Source organism: Muscardinus avellanarius, assembly GCF_963383645.1.
Source record: "Muscardinus avellanarius genome assembly, chromosome: 8".
In the NCBI taxonomy this organism is placed as follows: domain Eukaryota; kingdom Metazoa; phylum Chordata; class Mammalia; order Rodentia; family Gliridae; genus Muscardinus; species Muscardinus avellanarius.
Genome location: NC_137794.1, coordinates 33287840 through 33307841, shown reverse-complemented (window position 1 = coordinate 33307841; position 20002 = coordinate 33287840). Strand labels below are relative to the sequence as shown.

Sequence of the window (20002 nt, the reverse complement as noted above, 5' to 3'; positions counted from 1 at the left end):
CACGATCATCCAGGTCTCAGTCTCCCGAATGCTGGGATTACAAGCATGCACCACCACGCTGGGCTTTTGTTACTCTTGAGTTGGTGTTTTACAGCTATCATTTTGTAATGGGAATATATTTAAGGACCTAATAGAATGGTTTTAGAAATGGCTTGGGAAGGAAGGACTCACTACTTCTTCTACCTTCTCTCCTTCCTTTTTTCCAGATTGTTAATGAAGCTGCCAAGTACCGTTACCGTTCTGGGGATCTTTTTAACTGTGGGAGCCTCACTATTCGGGCCCCTTGGGGCTGCGTTGGTCATGGGGCTCTCTATCATTCCCAGAGTCCTGAAGCCTTTTTTGCTCACTGCCCAGGAATCAAGGTATTCTCATTTATGTACTTTATTTGCTCTTCATTTGATGTTTTCATTTTTTAATCTATTGATGTTAATTAATTAATATACTTGTCTGGCAGAAAACAAACAGGATTTCTGGAGTTTCTATGAACTAAAATACATTTAAGAAAGGGAGGTTAGCATTTTTTTCCAGTGCCTAGTTTTATAGCATGTTCTTGGAAGAGCAATGACTTGACACTGGCATTAATTGGCATTATAGATTTCAAAGAATATGACTGAGGGCATAGTTGGGTTGTATTCCCCCTCTTTCAACGCTCTATGTTTCCATCTAATTGAATTTTCTCACTTAACTGATTCTGAGATGATTTTGAATAACTCTACTGTTCAATCTACATTACCTAAAAGCATAGGGTGTGTGTGTGTGTGTGTGTGTGTGTGTGTGTGTGTGTGTGTGTGTGTGTTGGCCAAGAGTAATGTAATATTGTTTTAAACAGTCAACTTTCAAGCATCTCCACATTATAGCTGGCCTCCACAGTAGCCTAGGTTTCTTGACCATACAAATATTTTGAGTATTTTTTGTTAATATTTTACTTTACAATCTTTTCTATCTCTATTTATTGAATATATTTCCAGGGAATTATTATACAAACTCACAGATATCTCAGATATAGAGATTTTTTTGTTCTTGACAACGTGAACTGGTTATGAACATGTGTTTGTTTTATTCTCTTTTGTTTTTCTATTAGATCAAAGTCCTTAGGGTTTTCATAGTTGAGTACAGGTTTTGTGCTTTTTCAACATAAGGTGGAAGTTGTAGGTTAGAGCAGAAGCTACATTTGAGGCAACAGTTATTTTTGTGTTTGAGCTAAACCTTGGTTGATATTTAATGTTTATTATAGCACCCAGCTTTCTATTTTCCCTTTCTTTTTTCCTACCTTCTTTACCCACTACCTTCTTAATTCCTTATTTTCTCTTTCTCTGTTTTCTCTTTTTTCCCATGTCAAATTGAAATATACATGAAATAAAAGGTCTAAAAGTAAAATGCATGAGAAAGATAATAAAGAGAAACTAAAATGTAAGAATATAAGCTAAGTGGTTGCATACTATGTTTATTAATGTGTTTAAAAGTCTGTTTACAGAAGTAAATAGTGAGATCTGGGCTACTAATTTATTTTTAATAAAATTTCTTGGGATAAAAATGGCATAAAATGACTTGCAAGGCAATGAGTTTGCTTCAATGAATCTTACTTGAACCTTTGTGATGAATTCACACTTATTTTAATAATTTTTCTATATACTTCTTGTCTTTATACAGTTATTTATTTTTGTGGTTTGGAGTTTGAATCCAGGGGCATTCTTTCTCTGAGCTATACCTCCAGCCCTATTTTTATTTTTGTTTTTATGTTTATTTTGAAATAGAGTATTGAAACTTGCTGAAGGTCTTGCTAAGTTGCTGAGGTTGGCCTTGAACCTGCTATCCTCCTGTCTTAGCTGCTCAAGTACTGGGATTATTGGCATACTCCACCATGCCCAGCTGCAGTTATTTTGTATCACTAATACTTAGGTAGAAGTTTGTAATTTGAGACAACATTGTATAGAAGTTAAGAACTGGGTTTAGCATCAGGCCTTGGGTGAGAATCCGTAGTCTAGCAAGTAGCATTTACTTTGGGAAACTTTGGGCAAGCTTCATGATGTCTTTTTATTCCTCATTGTTTGTGAAAATAATAACAGATGCCTCATGAGGTTATTATGAGCAGTAGACAAATTAATCCACATGGAGTGCTTGGCCAATCAACATGTATACTTCCTGCTGTCATGACCATCTTCCTCCTTCTCACCCTCATTCTCAAGAAAGTTCTGCAGCCCTTTCCTGTGAACTGGAAGTCAGGTGTATCCACAAATGGATGTGATAGTGCCCGTGTCATAAAATTTAGTAGATGGCTTTTCTCTTTAACGAAGTCCGTGGTTTTCCCTGGGATAGAAGGAAATTCTATCATGTTAAAGTTGGGGAGGAGTGTTGCATGCACTTTGTGAGTAGCAGGAAAAATTATGGATAGATAAATACAGGGAGATATTATAGGTATTGATGATTTCATTTTTTTGCTCTTTCAGGATTCATTTTATTTATTTTTATAGGTAACTTTAGCTCCTTAAGAGAAGAACAGTATATTAGTTATTGGAACATAGAGAGCATCTTATAAATATTTGTTGAACAAAAGGAAATTTTGGGGCACTATATAAATTTTATGATAAATGGTAATTAGGCCAAAATAAACACATTTTTTTTTGTTTTGAAAGTTGATTATTTAAGTATCAACTCTTTTTTTATTAGGGTACATTTTAACCAAAATTGTTTTTAAAAAATTCTGTTTTTGCAGGTGGTTATACCTAGGAGCCCTTTCCAGGCCAAGGGACTTCTTTTGTCATGCATAGAGGACAAAAATCCTTGTATATTTTTTGAACCTAAAATACTTTACAGGGCAGCAGGTAAGTTTCCTTTATTTTATATCTGTGAGTATCTTTAAATGGTTTGTTTTTCATAACTTGAACAATTTTAACTTTTTATAAGCTGGATTTGTATATTTTTGTAGAAAAAATATTTGGATTTAATTTCTTCTATATTTAGTTCCTTCCCAGGTAGATTTTATGCTTGGGGAAAGTCCATCTAGCTGTTTTATATTTTGATTTTGGAAACAAAAAAGGCAGTGTGACGTGATAACGAGAACAATGGGACTTTGTTGAGCTATGAACAAGTATGAGCTATGAACACTGTGAACAAGTGTGGTGTTAGCACCAGGTCCACACTGGGGTGGCTATCTACAGCAAACTGAGACATTCGGTCACCCTCTTGTTAGCTCAGAATCTTAATTTGATAAACACACATCGGTGACCACTTATTTCCCAGTGTAATGGAAAATTTAAATATCAAATGATTTGTTCTCTCTAAAATATATTTTGTTTTGAATTCAAGATAATTACTCTGGCAAATCAATCTTCTTCAAACAGTTAAATTAAAAAAACCACGTTTTTATTGTGATGTATGTACAATAAAATGTATAGATATTAAGTGTTCAACTTGATGGTTTTTGATTGCTGTATACATCCATGTAACCACTCTGCATATAAAGTGCAGAACATTTTCATCAATCCTGGAAGCCCTGTCTTTGCACTTCCCTGCCAATCCATTCTTCTGCTCTAAACACAACCACTTTCTCATTGCTTTTATGTTAGTTGTTCATCTTTGGAGAGATTCTATAAGCGGAAGCACACAGTATATATTCTTTTGTGTTTGCCTTCTTTTGCTCAAGCTAATGATGGATTCACTTATATTGTTTGTGTTGGTCATATATTTCTTTTTCATCACTGAATAGCAGAATTTATTGCTCATTATTATTACAATGAATATTGTACATAGCTTTGCAGTATTTGAAAATTACTACTACTAAGTAATGAACATTGCCATTATATTGCACAAACATTCATTTGTTATTATTGCTAAGTATTTTTGTTATTCTTATCATCCTAAGTTTTATAATTGTTACCACTGAGGAAAGTGGCTTGCCCTGCTCTCTTCACTAAGTGAATATAGTGTAATTAGCATTAACATATTGCAACTAAATTATTTTGGAGCCTGCCTGTTAATGAATTAATTGGAAAATGCTTCTTAGCTATATGGAAAAGAATACCTGAAAATCTGAGACAGGTAAAGTGTTTTTAAATGAGTAACATCCCACTGTAAGAGTATATAATAATTATTTTTTCTTTTGTGTTGCTGAGGATTGAACCCCAGGGGCATTCTATCCCTTGGCTACATCCCTAGCCCTTTTTAATTTTTCTTTTTGTGTGTGTGTGTGTGTGTGTGGTGCTGGGGATGGAACCTAGGGGCATTCTACCTCTGAACTACACCTCCAGCCTGATTTTTTATTCTTTATTTTGAAACAGGGTCTCACTAAGTTGCAGAGGGCCTCACTAAGTAGCTGGGGCTGGCTGTGAACCTGCGGTCCTCCTGTCTCAGCCTCACAAGTACTGGGATTTCAAGCATGTGCCCACCATGCCGGGCTCAAATATTTTGTTTGGAAACAGGGTTACACTATGTTGCTAAGAGTCTTGCTAAGTTGCTGAGGCTGTCTTGAACCTGTGACCCTCCTCTGTCAGATGCCCAAGTATAGATGTATACCACCATGCTCAGCAGTATTTCAAAATTTATCCATGGCCCATGCAACTTGACTGCTGTTTCATTTTATTTTTCTGCTGTTGATGAATAAATGTCCCTCACTGCTTTCAGTTTTTAAAACTGCCTTTAGAAATATTATGCTAGATATCTTTTTTCTAAATCTAAAGCAGTATTCCATATTTAATTCTTGAAATAAATCATTTTAAGGATTCTGGGCATATATTTCTATAGGAAGTTAAAATATAAGGCATCTAAAAAAGTTAAGTTCTTAGCTCTAAGAGGAACCTACCCATAATGTATAATTTTAATTTTTTAATTTGTACCTATGTGATTTGTATATAACTAAGTCCTGTTCGAGAGTGATTGAGTTACAGAGATGAGTTCAGGACTGGAGCTTAGTGTTATAGAGCATGGCTCGCTCATTCATCTCAGTATCACTGGACCCTCCTTTTCCTTCTGGAACATATCGTTCCCATGGTTACTGCTCTTCCCACTGCAGGGAGATGAGCAGGTGGCTCAAGCCCAACCATTCTTATTTCTTTCCTGGGATTTCTATGTGGGGACAGAGCTGTACTCTTTAGGGGCAGTGTGCCTGGGATGATGTGGCACTGGGGCCCTGGATTGCTTTTCCTGTGATTGATGAATTTTACCCAGAATCTTCCATCTAACCACATTTTAAGCTGAATCTACTTTGAGTTTCAGTCTCCTTAGAAGGAGACCATACTTATGTCATAGGCAATTTTAACTAATATAATACACCATCTTGGCAGAGAAAAGACCTCTCCTCTCCTCTCCTCTCCTCTCCTCTCCTCTCCTCTCCTCTCCTCTCCTCTCCTCTCCTCTCCTCTTCTTTCCTCCCCTCCCCTCCCCTTCCCTCCCTTCCCCTCCTCTCCCCTCCCCTTCTTCCTCCTCCTCCTTCTCCTCCTCCTTCTTTCTCCTCCTCCTCCTCCTCCTCCTCCTCCTCCTCCTCCTCCTCCTCCTCCTCCTCCTTCTTCCTTCTTCTTCTTCTTCTTCTTCTTCTTCTTCTTCTTCTTCTTCTTCTTCTTCTTCTTCTTCTTCTCTCTCTCTCTCTCTCTCTCTCTCTCTCTCTCTCTCTCTCTCTCTCATATTCTCTCTCATATTCTCTCTCATATTCTCTCTCTCCCTTCCACTCCCTTCCTCACTATTTTTGTGTGGCACCAGGGATTGAACCCAGAGGCATTTTACCTCTGCATTATACCCCTAGCCCGATCTGATTTCTTATTTGGAAACAGGGTCTCATTAAGTTGTCAAGAGCCTTGGTAAGTTGTCGAGACTGGCTTTAAACCCGAGATCTCTTAGCCTCCCAAGTACTGGGATTATAAATGTGTGGCACCACGCCCAGCTAGGATGCTTCTCTTTTAAGATGAAAATATCCCCATTTGGAGTAAATCAGTATATTGCTGCCTTTCTTAATTTAATGTCATTGCTACTTTTGTCCTAACAGCTGAGGTAGGAATCGCATCTTCATTCATAACATAACATTCTTAAGGTGCTGAGAGGATTAAGTGAGATAATCCACAGGTGTATCTGCCCAGTCTTTAAAAACTTTACTTACGTGCTGGACACAGTGCTGTACTACTGTGTCCACACATGTACTACTTAGTGTGATCCCCACCACAGCCACAATCAGGTAGATTCTGTCATTATCACCAAGTTTTAGATGAGGAACTTGAAGATGAGGGAAGTTAAGCAAACTTTGGGAAAAGTATAACTTTTCCCAAAGTTATACATACCCGACATTTAAAAGACCCAGAGCTTGCCGGGCGTGGTGGCGCACGCTTGTAATCCCTGCGCTTGGGAGGCAGAGACAGGAGGATCGCGCAGGTTCGAAGCCAGCCGCGCGCGCTGGCTTAGGAGACCCTGTTTCCAAATCAAAATGTAAAAATAGGTCTGGGAGTGTAGCCCGGAGGTAGAAGGGCTTCCAGGAACCCCAGTACCACCAAAAAAAAAAAAAAAAAAAAAAAAAAAAGAAAGACCCAGAGCTTAATATCTATTTATTATATATTTAAAATAAGTAGATGCAAATTTCAAGAAAATTGCTGCATAAAGAATGTATAACTTATTTTTTATTTTGTCTGTAATAGTTTATATAGTTAATGACTAAAATGAAAAACTTTTTAAATGTTTTAAGCTTTGGGTCTTTTGAATGTAGTAGGAAAAGTAACATAATCACATCTTTGGGTTTTCTGATTATTTATTGCAGTTAGGGAATTTAAATGCAATCAGTCTTTTTAGAAATGGAAGAGGATATTTAGAAATGATAAGGAAAACTGGTGTTGAAAATATACAAAATGATACAGACATTTGGAGAAAAAAGTTAGCCTTGTATGATTTTAAACTGTTGGTTTTTATTTAATTGAACGACTCATGACATCAGTGATGTTGAAATAAATTTTTCTTTCATCTGTGGTATATATGTGTGTGTGTGTGTGTGTGTGTGTGTGTGTGTGTGTGTGTGTGCATCTATCTATCTATCTATCTAATCTCCTGGAAAAAATATTTTTTTCATGTGAGACTGAGGATTGAACCCAGGAGCATTCTACCTTCCAGCTATATGCCCAGCCCTATTTCTTTTTTTAAATTTTGAAATAGGGTCTTACTAAATTCTAGAGGGCCTCACTAAGTAGCTGAGGCTGGCTTCGAACCTGCCATCCTCCTGTCTCAGCCTCCCAAGTACTAAGATTACAAGCATATGTTACCATGTGTGGCTTAGGATATTTTTTAAAGTCCAAAAGTATTTTAAATAAAAATAGTTCATAATGATACTGATGATTTTTAAAGCAAATACACTAATTATATGAATGCATATATTCTGAGGTCAAAGAGCATTATCTTAAGTAGTTTTAAAAGGGAGAAGACCATATATTTATATATAATTTTTTATTCCTTTATTGGTTCATTATAGTCTCACATCATAATACATCTTGCAGTGATGGTGACATACGAGCATTATAGCACTTGGTGGGCCATCCCCCAGCTCCCTCCCACTCATCCCCTTCCTCATACAGGGCAATCAGGATTGACATTGGTATTCTCACATATGTACATAAAGTCCATGGAAGTGATTCTTTCAGAATTGATCCTCCTTCTTCCCCCTCCCTGCCTCCTAGACCACCTCCCTGGCTCCACTGAAGTTTCTTCTCCATTATCCAAAGTCCCTTCTGGGTCCTGATTACCCCTTAGCTTCTGCATATGAGAGAAAACATATGACCCTTCACTTTCTTTGACTGGCTAATCTCATTTAACATAATGTTCTAGCTGGGCGTGGTGGCGCACGCTTGTAATCCCTGTGCTTGGGAGACTGAAACAGGAGGATTGCACAGGTTCGAAGCCAGCCTCAGCTACTTAGTGAGGCTCTCAGCAACTTAGTGAGACCCTGTTTCCAAATAAAATATAAAATAGGTCTGGGAGTATAGCCTGGAGGTAAAATGCCTCTGGGTTCCACCTCCAGTACCACCAAACAAACAAACAACATAATGTTCTCCAGGTTCATCCATTTTCCTGAAAATGACATTATTTTCTTCTTTATTGCTAAGTAGAATTAATTCTATTGTATTTGTATGTCATAGTTTTGTAATCTCATCTGTTGATGGACACCTAGGTTGGTTCCATAATTTGGCTATTGTAAATTCTACTCTATTACTATAATATTCTGATTTCAGTTCCTTTGGAAAGATACCCAGGGTTGGTACAGATGGATTATATGGTGGAACCATTCCCAGTTTTCTGAGAAGTCTCCACACTGATCTCCATAGCAGCTGAATTAATTTGCAATCCTTCCAACAGAGTGGAAGAGTTTCTATTTTCCCATATTCTTGTTAACATTTATTGTTTGACTTCTTGATGATTACCATTCTGATTTTGGTTTGATAGATCTTAGTGTTTTAATTATCATCTTCTTGATTGCTTGTGATGGTGAATATTTTTTCATGTATTTATCGGCCATTTTAACTTTTTTGTGAAGGGTTTTTTAAGTTTTTAAAAAATCTTTTAAGTTCTTTGTATGTTTTAAATATTAGTCCTCCCGTCAGAGGAATTATCCCATTCTGTAGGATCTCTCTTTAGGTTCTTGACAGTTTCTTTGATGAACAGAAACTTTATTTAGTTTAATGCCTGTAATCTAGTATTTGGGAGACTGAGGGAGGACGTTTGTAGGTTAAAGTCAGACTCAGCAACTTAGTAAGGCTGTTAGAAACTTGGAGAGGCACTGTTTCCAAGTAAAAAGTAAAATAGAGTTAGGGGTGTAGCTTCAAGATAGAATGCCCCTGTATTCAATTTCCCAGCTGCACACATACACACACAAAATGTGTGTCTATATATTATTAGATAGTGTACATAAAAGAGAGAAATTACTATTTTGTTTTTTTCACATGACAGATTATTTTTCCTGCGGGCTAATACATTTAATACTAGGTACAGTCTCTGACAGGAATATTTTAAATCCATAAAGCAGAAAATTTAATTCATTGTTAGATTTTTTGAATTAGCATTTCAATTTTAAATGCTGCTTATATAGAATTTAAAAAGTCAAATAATATAGTCAAAGGTAGCAGTTCTGTACCAACCTGTCACCAAATCCATGTTTCTTTTTAAACAGGAAACCACCTTTAACTTTCTTAGCAGCAGCTTCTGATAATTGATCATCATATTTATAAATAATATGCTATACTTTAAAGGTTTTTAAGTTCCTATTAGAAAAGAGGAAAATTTAAATCTTATGCCATCTTTCTTTCCCTAGTCTGCAACATCCCTCCTCCTCAGTGTGTCCAGTCTACCTTAACAGAGTTATAGTAATAATTTTCACTCAGGTCAAAATTTAGTGTTTACGTGACAATTACCCTATCAGCATGATTCATAACTCAATGATAAATGCACTAATTTATTTCCTCTTTGGCATGTACTCTTGGTTTTTCCAGTAAAAACATTTTCTTTTTCTTTATTTTTATTTTTTTTTTTATTTTTTGGTGGTACTTGGGTTCCTGGAAACTCTTCTACCTCCAGGCTACACTTCCAGACCTATTTTATACTTTTTTATTTGGAAACAGGGTCTCTTAAGCCAGGGTGGCTGGCTTTGAACCTGCGCGGTCCTCCTGTCTCAGCCTCCCAAGTGCGGGGATTACAAGCGTGCGCCACCATGCCCGGCAAAACATTTTCTTTTTGTGTGCTTAATTTCTTATGTTCCTATTACTAAAATAGTCCCCATTCTCCTTAATATAATCTCATTTCATTTTATTTGCACACATTAGATAGTCAATCAGATTTTTCTTTTTTCTGTAGGCCTCCATTCTGTTATTCTAGGGCAGTCTAATACAATAGTAAAGAATTTGGATTCTGGAACCAGATTGAATTTGAAGTACATGCTTCACTACTTGCTATGTGAGGGCAGTTGCAATATTGGCTAAATGTCAGCTAGATTCTTAATTATAACATAATTCTATTTCTCCTTTCAATTAAAAAGGTATTAATTACTTTCCCTTCCAATTAAAAAATATATATACATGTTGAGAATCAGATAATTTTATATTTTGGTGTAAGCAACGTTACAGTTGGTGGTTAACAATGCTTTTCTTTTCTTTTCTTTTCTTTTCTTTTCTTTTCTTTTCTTTTCTTTTCTTTTCTTTTCTTTTCGCTTTGAGGGTCTGGGGATGAAGCCCAGGGGCATTCGGCCTCCAAGCTACACCCCTGCCCTATTTTATTTTTTATTTTGAAACAGGGTCTCACTGAGTTGCAATGGGCCTCACTAAGTAGCTAAGGCTGTTTGCGAACCATGATCCTCCAGTCTCAGCCTCCCGAATGCTGGTGTTACAAGCATGTGCCACCACGCCCAGCTTAACAATGATTTTATTTTCTTAAAATGACACATTTTTTTCAGTATAAAGATAATATATGCTCTCTCTCTGAGCTTTTGATACTTAGTAATCCATTTCTAAAACTTAGTTTTTCAAGCCAACATCTTTTGTAGGATAGTACTATAGTTGGGGGACAGTCAATTCTGATCTTAACGGGGCTCCTTCAGATGTCTGTAGTCAGTTGGGATTCAGTGTAGGTCTGACTTGCTGATCTTGGTTGCGTGATCTCATATACTGGAGCTTTGGCTGTTAGGCCCTGATCTGCCTGTGTCTTCATCCTCCTGCAGGTTTGCTCAGGCTTGTGCTCATGGTGGAAGCAAAGGTCCCAAGGTTGTGAGGGGAAGCATGCAGGGCTGGGACCTGACATGCCATCCCTTCTGCTCATGTGTGTTGGCCAAACCTCAAGAGGAAGGCAAACAGACTTGAATTCAAAATGGCAGGAGCTTGCAAAGTTACATTGCAAAAGGATGTGGATACAAAAGGGAGGGCTGAAGGATTGTGTCTGTTTTTCAGTCTTTTGTGTATGCTTGTACTTTAAAGTATAAGAGATGATAAAGGAGCTGAGAAATCCATCCTCTAACCATCAATGACTTGTATGTGCTGTCTGTCTATTTTTTTTTGCATTGTAGTCTCACATCATAATGTAGATCATGATGATGACAATAGCATATATTCATACAGCACTTGGTGACCTCTCCCCCTGCTTCTCGTTTTCCCTCTTTCCCAATACTGTGTGTCCTGGTTAACAATGTTATATACACATAGTTGAATGTAGTTTTTACATTAATTAACCTCAGTCTTCTTCTTCCCCTACCCCTCCTTTCTGACTTTGCTGAGGTTTTAAATCCATTATCTAGGATCCCTCTGGTATCTCTAATATTCCCTAGCTTGAGCATATTAGAGAAAACATACACCCCTTTTCTTTCTGTGCTTGGCTAATCTCACTTAACATAATGCTCTCCAGGACTTTCTATCTTCTTGTGAATGACATGATTTTGTTCTTCTTTATAGCTGAGTAGAATTCCATTGTGTATATTTTCCATAATTTTGCAATCCATTCATCTGTTGATGGAGACCTAGGTTGGTTCCATATTTTGGCTATTACGAATTGTGCTGCCATGAATATGGGTATGCATATGTTACTGTAGTTCTCTGATTTCAAACCCTTTGGAAAGATACCCAGGAGTGGTATAGCCAGATCATACAGTGGATCCATTCCCAGTTTTCTATGGAATCTCCACTCTGATCTCTATAGCTGAACTATGTAAAAGAGTTCCAACCAACTATGTAAAAGAGTTCCTCTTTCCTCACATTCTCACCAGCATTTGTTGTTATTTGACTTCTTTATACTTGCCACTCTAATTGGGGTTGTATGGATCTCAGTGTAGTTTTGATTTGCATCTCCTTGATGTCTAATAATGTTGAACATTTTATCATGTATCTGTTGGCCATTTGTATCTCTTCTTTTGTGAAGTGTCTATTCAATTCATTTGCCTATTTCTTAATTGGGCTGTTTGTTTTGCTAGTGTAGAGTCTCCATCAATTTTGAATAATAACCTTGCTGGATATAGCAGTTTTCATTGGAAGTTGTTTTCTTCCAGAGTCTGGATTACATCATACCAATCTCTCCTGGTATTCATGAATTGGATTATAAAGTCTGGAGTAATTTTTATTGTTTTTCCCCTGATTGTCTCTTGTTTTTATGTTCTCACTATTTTCTAAGATTCTTTCCTTAGCCTTTATGTTTGTCATTTTGATTATTACATGGTGTGGGGAGGTCCTTCTTTGATCTTGTCTTAACGGTGTTCTCTATGTCTCTTGTACATGGATGTCCAAGTCTCTTCATGTTTGGAAAATTCTCTGAAATTATTTCGCTGAAGATATTACGGATATCCTTGGTCTGTGCCTCTGTCCCTTCTTCAGTGCCTTTTATCTATAAGTTAGGACATTTCATATTTACCCATAGTTGTTGGATGTTTAGATTCTGTTGTTGTAATGTCTTCCATATACTGTTGACTGTGTTTTCAGTTTTGAATGAATTGTCTTCTAACAGTGATATTCTATTTTTTATTTCATCTAATCTTCCAGAATTTCTTTCTATTTCTGTCTTCATTTCATTTATTAACTCTTTCATTTCATTCCAGGCCTTTTTCTGATTCTTTTTTAACATCTCAATTTTCTCTTTCATTTTCTATACACATACTATGAGACCTGATTTTAGATTAGGATTCCGAATTCTCCTTCTTGCATTTCTTATAGGTCAGTATTCATGATTTTCCTTATTTCCTCACTTTTCTTCATTCTCATAATTTCAGAATTCTTGGGTTTTTGTTTCTGTTGTCTTGGCATCTTCTTTCTTTTTATGTGTGAGTCTGTGAATAACCTGTTTGATCCAATAGTTAGCAGTAGGAATTTAGTGGTGTCAGCAGGTTCATACATGGGTAAGTAGTTTTTTTTTTTTTTTTTTCCAATGGTGAGGGTTAGATGAGGGGGTCAGAGCTGGGGTGATAATTACAGGAGTAGGGTAAAGGATATGATTAAGTTGAGTAAGATTTAAGTATAATAAGGTAGTGTCTGGTTGAGAATGAGAGATGGGGATATAGTAGGATGCTTGTAGTTATTATAGAGTATTGAGGTATGGAGATATGAAATAGCTTGAGTATAAAACAAGGAGATACAGTAAGGGAAGAAAGAAGTTTTGAGAGTAGAAAATAGATAAGGAGGAAGCTTGTAAAAGGAATGGGGGAAGGAGCAAATAAGCATGCATATAACAAAACAAGCAACAAAAACTAACTTTATTTGTAAGAATAAATCAGACAAAAAACAACCAAAAAAAGCAGTACTGCTCATTTACATTTACAGGGCCTGTATAATGTCTGTTTACTGTAGTAGACTGTGGAGTATGTTCCAGTATCTCTCATTTGCTCTGTAACATATTATCAACTTTTGGACCCACTATATTAGTGTTTGCACCCCTCTGTTGACTCTGACTGCTTTGTATTCAGGTGTCAGGATGGCAGGTGTCACTGTAAATGAGTTTCATATAGGTGCAGGGTTCTGCAAGTTCTGGCCCTGGCTCGCTCTGCTTTCTGGCCCTGTACTCTGTTGTCTCTGGCCCTCGACTCTTCACTCTCTGTCCCTGTTCTCTGTGCCTTCCAGCCCTGGCCTCCATGCTCTCTCACCCTGGTCTTTGAGCTTTTAGCCCTCAGCTCTGCACTTTCAGGCCCTCTGCTCTGTGCCTTCTGGCCCCTCCCTATCCATCCTGGCTAAGGGTGTCCAGTGTAATCTCAGAGCAATGTCCTATGATCCTGTGTGGGGTCCTGCATCCTGGGCACTATGGTTCTTTCCTGTGTCTGTAGGTTCTAACTTGACCACCTCAGGGGTGGGCTGCTAGGTCAGCCTGCCAGGGTCCCCGCGGCTGCTCTGGGTGGTCATCGGCTGAGTGATGCAATGCGTTTACCTTGCTGTTCTGTGAGCAGAGTCTCTGGAGGGCACAGTGTGCCCCTACAGGTGTCGGCTTCAGGAGAGTGCACGGGCTTTTGGATCTTTTTCTCCATCCCTGAAGCATGGTGCTGATTGCTTAAGATTTTGGAGCTTTGATGCTGTTGCTTTCTGCACTTCAAATCCTTGGTTTACTTGCCAGAATTTCTTGGAAGTTGCAGAACCGGCATTTGTGGTTCGGGCTCGTGGCCTGAGATGGCATCAGCTGCCACCCCAGCTCAGTTGCACGCTCAGGGTCTTTGCTGCAAATCTTATGTTTCTGTGTATTGGATTTTTTCCCGCCATGGTTCCCTTTTTTGTGTTTTTGTTTTCATAAATAACTTCACTGCTTTTTTTTTTTTTTTTTTTGTCAAGGAGTTGCCTTCTTGGTAGTTGTTTGTTACAGCTACTGAGATATGCTGTGTCCCACAGTTGACATTTTCTTCCTCCTGTAAGACTGTTTTAGCTGCACTCTTAAACATGTGTTATTGCTGTCAATTTGCTTAAATTTTTATTGTTTTGATTACAAGACATTTTTGTTTAGTTTAATGTTTGTTTATTCTTTTGTGAATTGTTCAAGCATATTTCTATTTCTATCTTAACTATGTGGGATAGCTTTTATTATAAAGGTAAAATTCTTGATATTTAAAATGAGCAAGATTACACCTAATAGAATATTATTTTATTTCATGATGAAAGACCTTGATTTAATGCTGAGTAGCAAAAAGAAAAGATTTTCAATCAACTTGAACTGCAAAATCACCTTTGGATTTGTTTATATATCTTCTGTGATTGTACTGATAAGTTGGCTGTTTACAAAATTAGGACCCTGTAGAATTTTCTTACACTCTGGCCTATTCTGTATATTATTCACTTTTCATGCTAAATATGGGCATTAAAGAGATATCTATTTTAGACTACCAGCCTTAAGATATTTACATTCTCAGTGACTAAGCTTAAGCCATGAGACAAAGTGATTTGTTTTTTAATAACTGTAATATCGTGAGTCACATACTCTTTGTAAAGAGTTCAACCATCACAGAAGTATATAGAATAAAAATAGTGAATGTTCCTTTTTCATACCCCTCACTTTCATTTCCTCTCATGCTTTTTTCTATGTACTTGCATAAATATAGGAATACGTAGATTGTGTTTGTTTACATGTAAACAGAAAATATTATTCTGTAAACAATGTTTCATAACTTTCTTTGAAAATATTTTTTATGAATTTATAAAAATTGAATTTGTGGGATATATATATATACAAAAATAATAACTTACCATTGTACTTTGGCTGTATATCTACATCATTTCACATAGAATTAAGCTGGTTTTTAGCTCATAAACCTTCTTCAGATGTACTATAATTTATCTTTCCCTCTAATACTGAACTATTTCTAAATTCTGGGTATTTTACAGAATGTTGAATAAAGTATATATATATGCATATATATATATATATATATATAGAGAGAGAGAGAGAGAGAGAGAGGAGAGAGATGTTTACTTTATCAAGTTTATGTATATAGATACACATATATACATATGCTTTATTATGTTTATGTATGTATGTACATATTTAAGTATGTGGAAGAAGAAAACTATGTGTTTTCTAATTTATAAAAACTCTAAAAGGTGCATTAATTCCTTCTTTGCTTTTTTAAAGTCCTATACATTATTCAGTTGAGCCCTGAGTAGTAAATGGTTGATGAAGCCAGATGTTCTAAGTCTCTAAGTGGCAGTTAGTGAACAACTGTGGAAGGATAAGGGATTACACAGGTACCAGGGGAGGCAAGCCATAACTGTTTGGAGACCGAAAAATAAGAAAAAAGGAGCTGGAAATGTTTGTCAGACACTTATCTCTTGTAACATGTAGTGGGAACTTTGTGTTTTTATTCTCTTGTATGTTTGAATTCTGCCTTTATAAAAAAGAACGTTATTCTCTTTAAATTTTGCCTTTCTAAAGACTTTATTCTTTAAAAAAAAAGAGCAGTTTTAAATTATCATTAAAATTGAGAGGAAGGTACAGATATTGTCTGCATATTTCCTTTTTCTGGATAAGTATGGTCTCTCCTATTATGAACATCCCTCACCACAGTGGCACATTTTTTAATTTAAATTATTTATTTATTTATTTATTTATTTATTTATTATTTTTTGTGGTACTGGGGATTGAACCTCTGGAGTTCTACCACTGAGCTTCAGCCCTTTTAACTTTGAAACAAGGTCTGCTTAAGTTACTACATGCTGCTTTTGAGTCTGGGATCTTTCTGTCTTATCCTCCTAAGGACTGGGATTAAAGGCATGCACTACTGCTCCCAGTTTCAAAGATTATGGTTTACACTAGGATCATTCTTGGTGTTACAGATTCTAGAGGTACAGACATGTGTATTGTGATCTGTGCCCACTATTATAATGTTATACAAAATATTTTCACTGTTCTAAAAATCCACTGTGGAGCCCAGGTGTGGTGGTGCACGCTTGTAATCCCAGCATTTGGGATACTGAGACAGGAGGATCAAGGTTTGAGGACAGCCTCAGCTACTACTTAGTGAGGCCCTTTGCAACTCGGTGAGACCCTGTTTCAAAATAAAGAATAAAAAAAAATAGGGTTGGGGATGTAGCGCAAAGGTAGAATGCCCCTGGGTTCCACCCCCAGTACTGCAAAAAAAAAAAAAAAAAAAAAAAATCCTCTGTGCACTGTCTATTCATTCTGTCCTCCTCCAACCCCATTCAACCATTGATATTTTTATTATCTTTATAGTTTTAGCTTTTCTCTAATGTCATATAGTTGGAATTATGCAGTATGACATGACTTCAGATTGGCTTCTTTTGCTTAGTAAAAATGCATTGAATGTTCTTTCATGTCTTTTCATGGTTTGGTAGCTTTTTTTAGTGCTGAATAATATCACTTTGAGTGTGTATATACACAGTTTATCTGTTCACTTACTTAAGGCATCTTGGTGGCTTTTGAGTTTGGCAATTACCATAAATTGCCAAATATTTATGGGTAGATTTTTATGTGAACATTAGTTTTCAAGTTCTTTTTATACATACCAAGGAGAGTGATTACTTGATTATATGGTAAGAGTATGTTTCATTTTGTAAGAAACTGTCAAACTGTCTTCCAAAATGGCTGTGCCTTATGCATTCTTGACAGCAGTGACTAAAAGTTCCTTTTCCTCCACAGCCTTGCCAGCATTTGTTGTTGTCAGGGTTTTAGATTTTGGCCATTCAAATAGATGAGTAACACTATTTCATTGTTTTTTTTTTAATTCTCACTTCTGGCTGTGTGAGTTTCCCAGGAGTCCCTCACTGTGTAGTTGTTCTAATCTACAACTTGATGTGCAGGAGTTGATGTAAAGGACAAACATAGATTTGTAAATGGTGAAGAACTACATAGCAATACACAGACATAGATGCTGGAGATTGTAAATAATGTAAATTGTAAATGTAAATTGTAAATAATGTTTGCTTCTTTTATATTTTGCCTTGGAAATATTTTTTATTTTTCTAAGTTAGAAAAAAATAGAATTAATTTGAGAAAATGTGAATTGTTGGAGGTCATCGAGGGGACTCTAAATGTAATATTTGATTGGTCTCAGAGAAAACAGCAACTTTTTAATCCTCAGATTATATTTTCTGTTTTTAAAAAGCATGCAAGTACCGTGTATACTGGCACACACTTGTAATCCCAGCGCTTGGGAGGCTGAGACAGGAGGATCGCACAGATTCGATGCCAGCCTCAGCTACTGAGTGAGGCTCTCAGCAACTTAGTGAGACCCTGTTTCCAAATAAAGTATAAAATAGGTCTGGGAGTATAGCCTAGAGGTAGAAAAGCACCTGGGTTCCACCCTTAGTACCACAAAAAAAAAAAAAAATACCCCCAAAACACAAAAACAAAAATCCTGCAAGCACAATTGCTGCTATTATTTTTCAGGGCTTATGGTGAAGATCAAGCTTGATATGTATGTATGTATGTATGTATGTATGTATGTATGTATGTATTTTTATTTTTTTGGTGGTACTGGGCTTCCTGGAAGCCCTTCTACCTCTGGGCTACACTCCCAGACCTATTTTATATTTTTATTTAGAAACAGGGTCTCCTAAGCCAGCGTGCACGGCTGGCTTCGAACCTGTGCGATCCTCCTGTCACCACCTCCCAAGCGCGGGGATTACAAGCATGCACCACCACGCCTGGCCTTGATATGTATTTAAATTAATATTTCCTGCAACCCACTTGGTACAGATCTCCATCAATAAAATATAGTGGTTATGAGCTTAGGCTATAGAGTTCCCACTTACTGTTTTCTAATGTTAACCAAGTCTTTAATGTCTCTGTTTCTTCATCTGTAGCATTGGAATATATCTAATATGAATCACACTGAGTTGTGATCCATTTAAAATGCTTAAAATCATGCCTGATACATAGGAAAGGCTCAGTAAATATTAGCTTCTTTGATTATTCTTGATATTCTGAGGTGTGGCTGAGCAGGATGGGGCCCACTAAGGGCTCCTCACGGTGCCACCATCATCAGTGCAGCAGAGCAATGGCAGCTGCAGCGGATGGAGCAGGGTCTCCTACTCGCCAATAACCTGAGGAGCCTCAAACGCCCAGTGATGCCGGCCCACCTTCTGCACCAGTACAAGTGCTTCCCACGCAAAGATTCTAACTGGAACTCAGCTGGCAAGGGGTCATGAAAATAGTGCCTGCTAGTTTCCAAATGGCATCACAGAAGGAAACAGAAAAAAGCAATGTGAGAAAAGAGCCAGTTGAAAAACATCCCCAAGAATCACCTGGTGAACAGCGTTTAAGAGAAAAAACATGCACCTTGCTGAAAACAAACAAACATATCTAATTATACTTTTTTCAATAAGAATACAACTAAAATTCTAAAAATCTTAACAGTTTAAATTGGCAGCTTTCCCCTTATCAGTTAATTAAAAGTTGTACTGTGGAGATTCTTCTCCGGGACTTGGAAGGGAGAGACCTGAAAATGGAATCACCGGACAGCTGCCTGATGAGCAGCTGCCCTGGAATGAAAATACGGACAATTGCCTGATGAGCAACGGACAAATTCATTCTCTAAAACTAGCATTCTTATACCCCTTTCCAACTAAGCTAAGTATTACATTTTCATGGGAAAAAACAAGTATCACAATGCCATGAGGAATGCTAGAGATTAGGGAGGATGTCCTAAGTCACCAAGATACAACCATCAAAGGAAACTAACAAATCAGCAATGCAGGGCGGGGGAGGCCAGAGCAGCTCAGTAAAGAACTAGGACCTGTGTATTGACCTCTTGCTCTATGTTTGGAAAATTTTCTGCTATTACTTCCTTGAAGAGATTGTTGATCCCTTTGGTTTCACTTTCTTTTCCCTCCTCTATTCCAATTATTCTTAGGTTAGCTCTCTTAAAATGGGCCCATATTTCTTCAATGTCAGATTCCTGCTGTCGGATATTTTTTTCTAGATTAGAAACTATGCGTTCATTCTTGGAATGATCATCTTCTAAGAGCGAGATTCTGTTCTCCATGTGGTCTAATCGGTTGTTCATGCTTTGAATTGAGGCCTTTACTTCATTAATTGCATCCTTTATCTCTTTTTGGCTCTCTCTGAATTCTTTTCAAAGCACCTCTATTATTTCTACAGTTATTTTCCTGATTTGATCTTCTAGAAATCTCTGAATTTCTGTTTTATCGGGTTCTGATGTTTTGGGGTTATGGGCATTCATTGGTCCAGTGTTATTCCTCTTTCCCATGATTTCGGAAGTTTGTGCCTTCTCTGGGTTCTTCCCTTGGGTCACTATGACTTCACTTAAGGTGCTCTCGATCTCAAGTCTGTAGTATCTCTGACCCCACTACTCCTTTACTGGGTTGTATCACAGAGTCTCCAACCCAGAGAGTCGATAGAGGCTGCTTTAGACTATGGGGGGTGCCAGGTTGCACGTTCTCCTATGGTGTGATATCTCTGCCACCGCCACTCCCCCACTGGGTCAAGTCCCAGAGAGTACAGTACTGGGATTTTTCCTCTGTGGCCCGCAATTTGACTCACTGTTCTTGAGTTCGCAGATGTAGCTGTACTGGACTCGGTGAATTCTCTGCTGCTGCCGCCGGTGGCAATATGGCGCCACTGCCATGCC

At 37.3% G+C, this 20002-nt stretch overlaps 1 protein-coding gene across 2 annotated transcripts in view; it reads left to right on the top strand.

Annotated features, from left to right (window-relative positions):
- Positions 1 to 20002, top strand: part of BCKDHB (branched chain keto acid dehydrogenase E1 subunit beta) — a gene marked incomplete at its 3' end in the record, with an annotated part of 243016 nt that overhangs the window by 78934 nt on the left and 144080 nt on the right. For both annotated transcript variants that reach the window (XM_080700664.1, XM_080700665.1), the window contains 2 exons: positions 207 to 362; positions 2714 to 2822. In XM_080700664.1, the coding sequence (XP_080556790.1) occupies positions 207 to 362; positions 2714 to 2822 (265 nt within the window). The remainder of the gene's footprint in view (positions 1 to 206; positions 363 to 2713; positions 2823 to 20002) is intronic.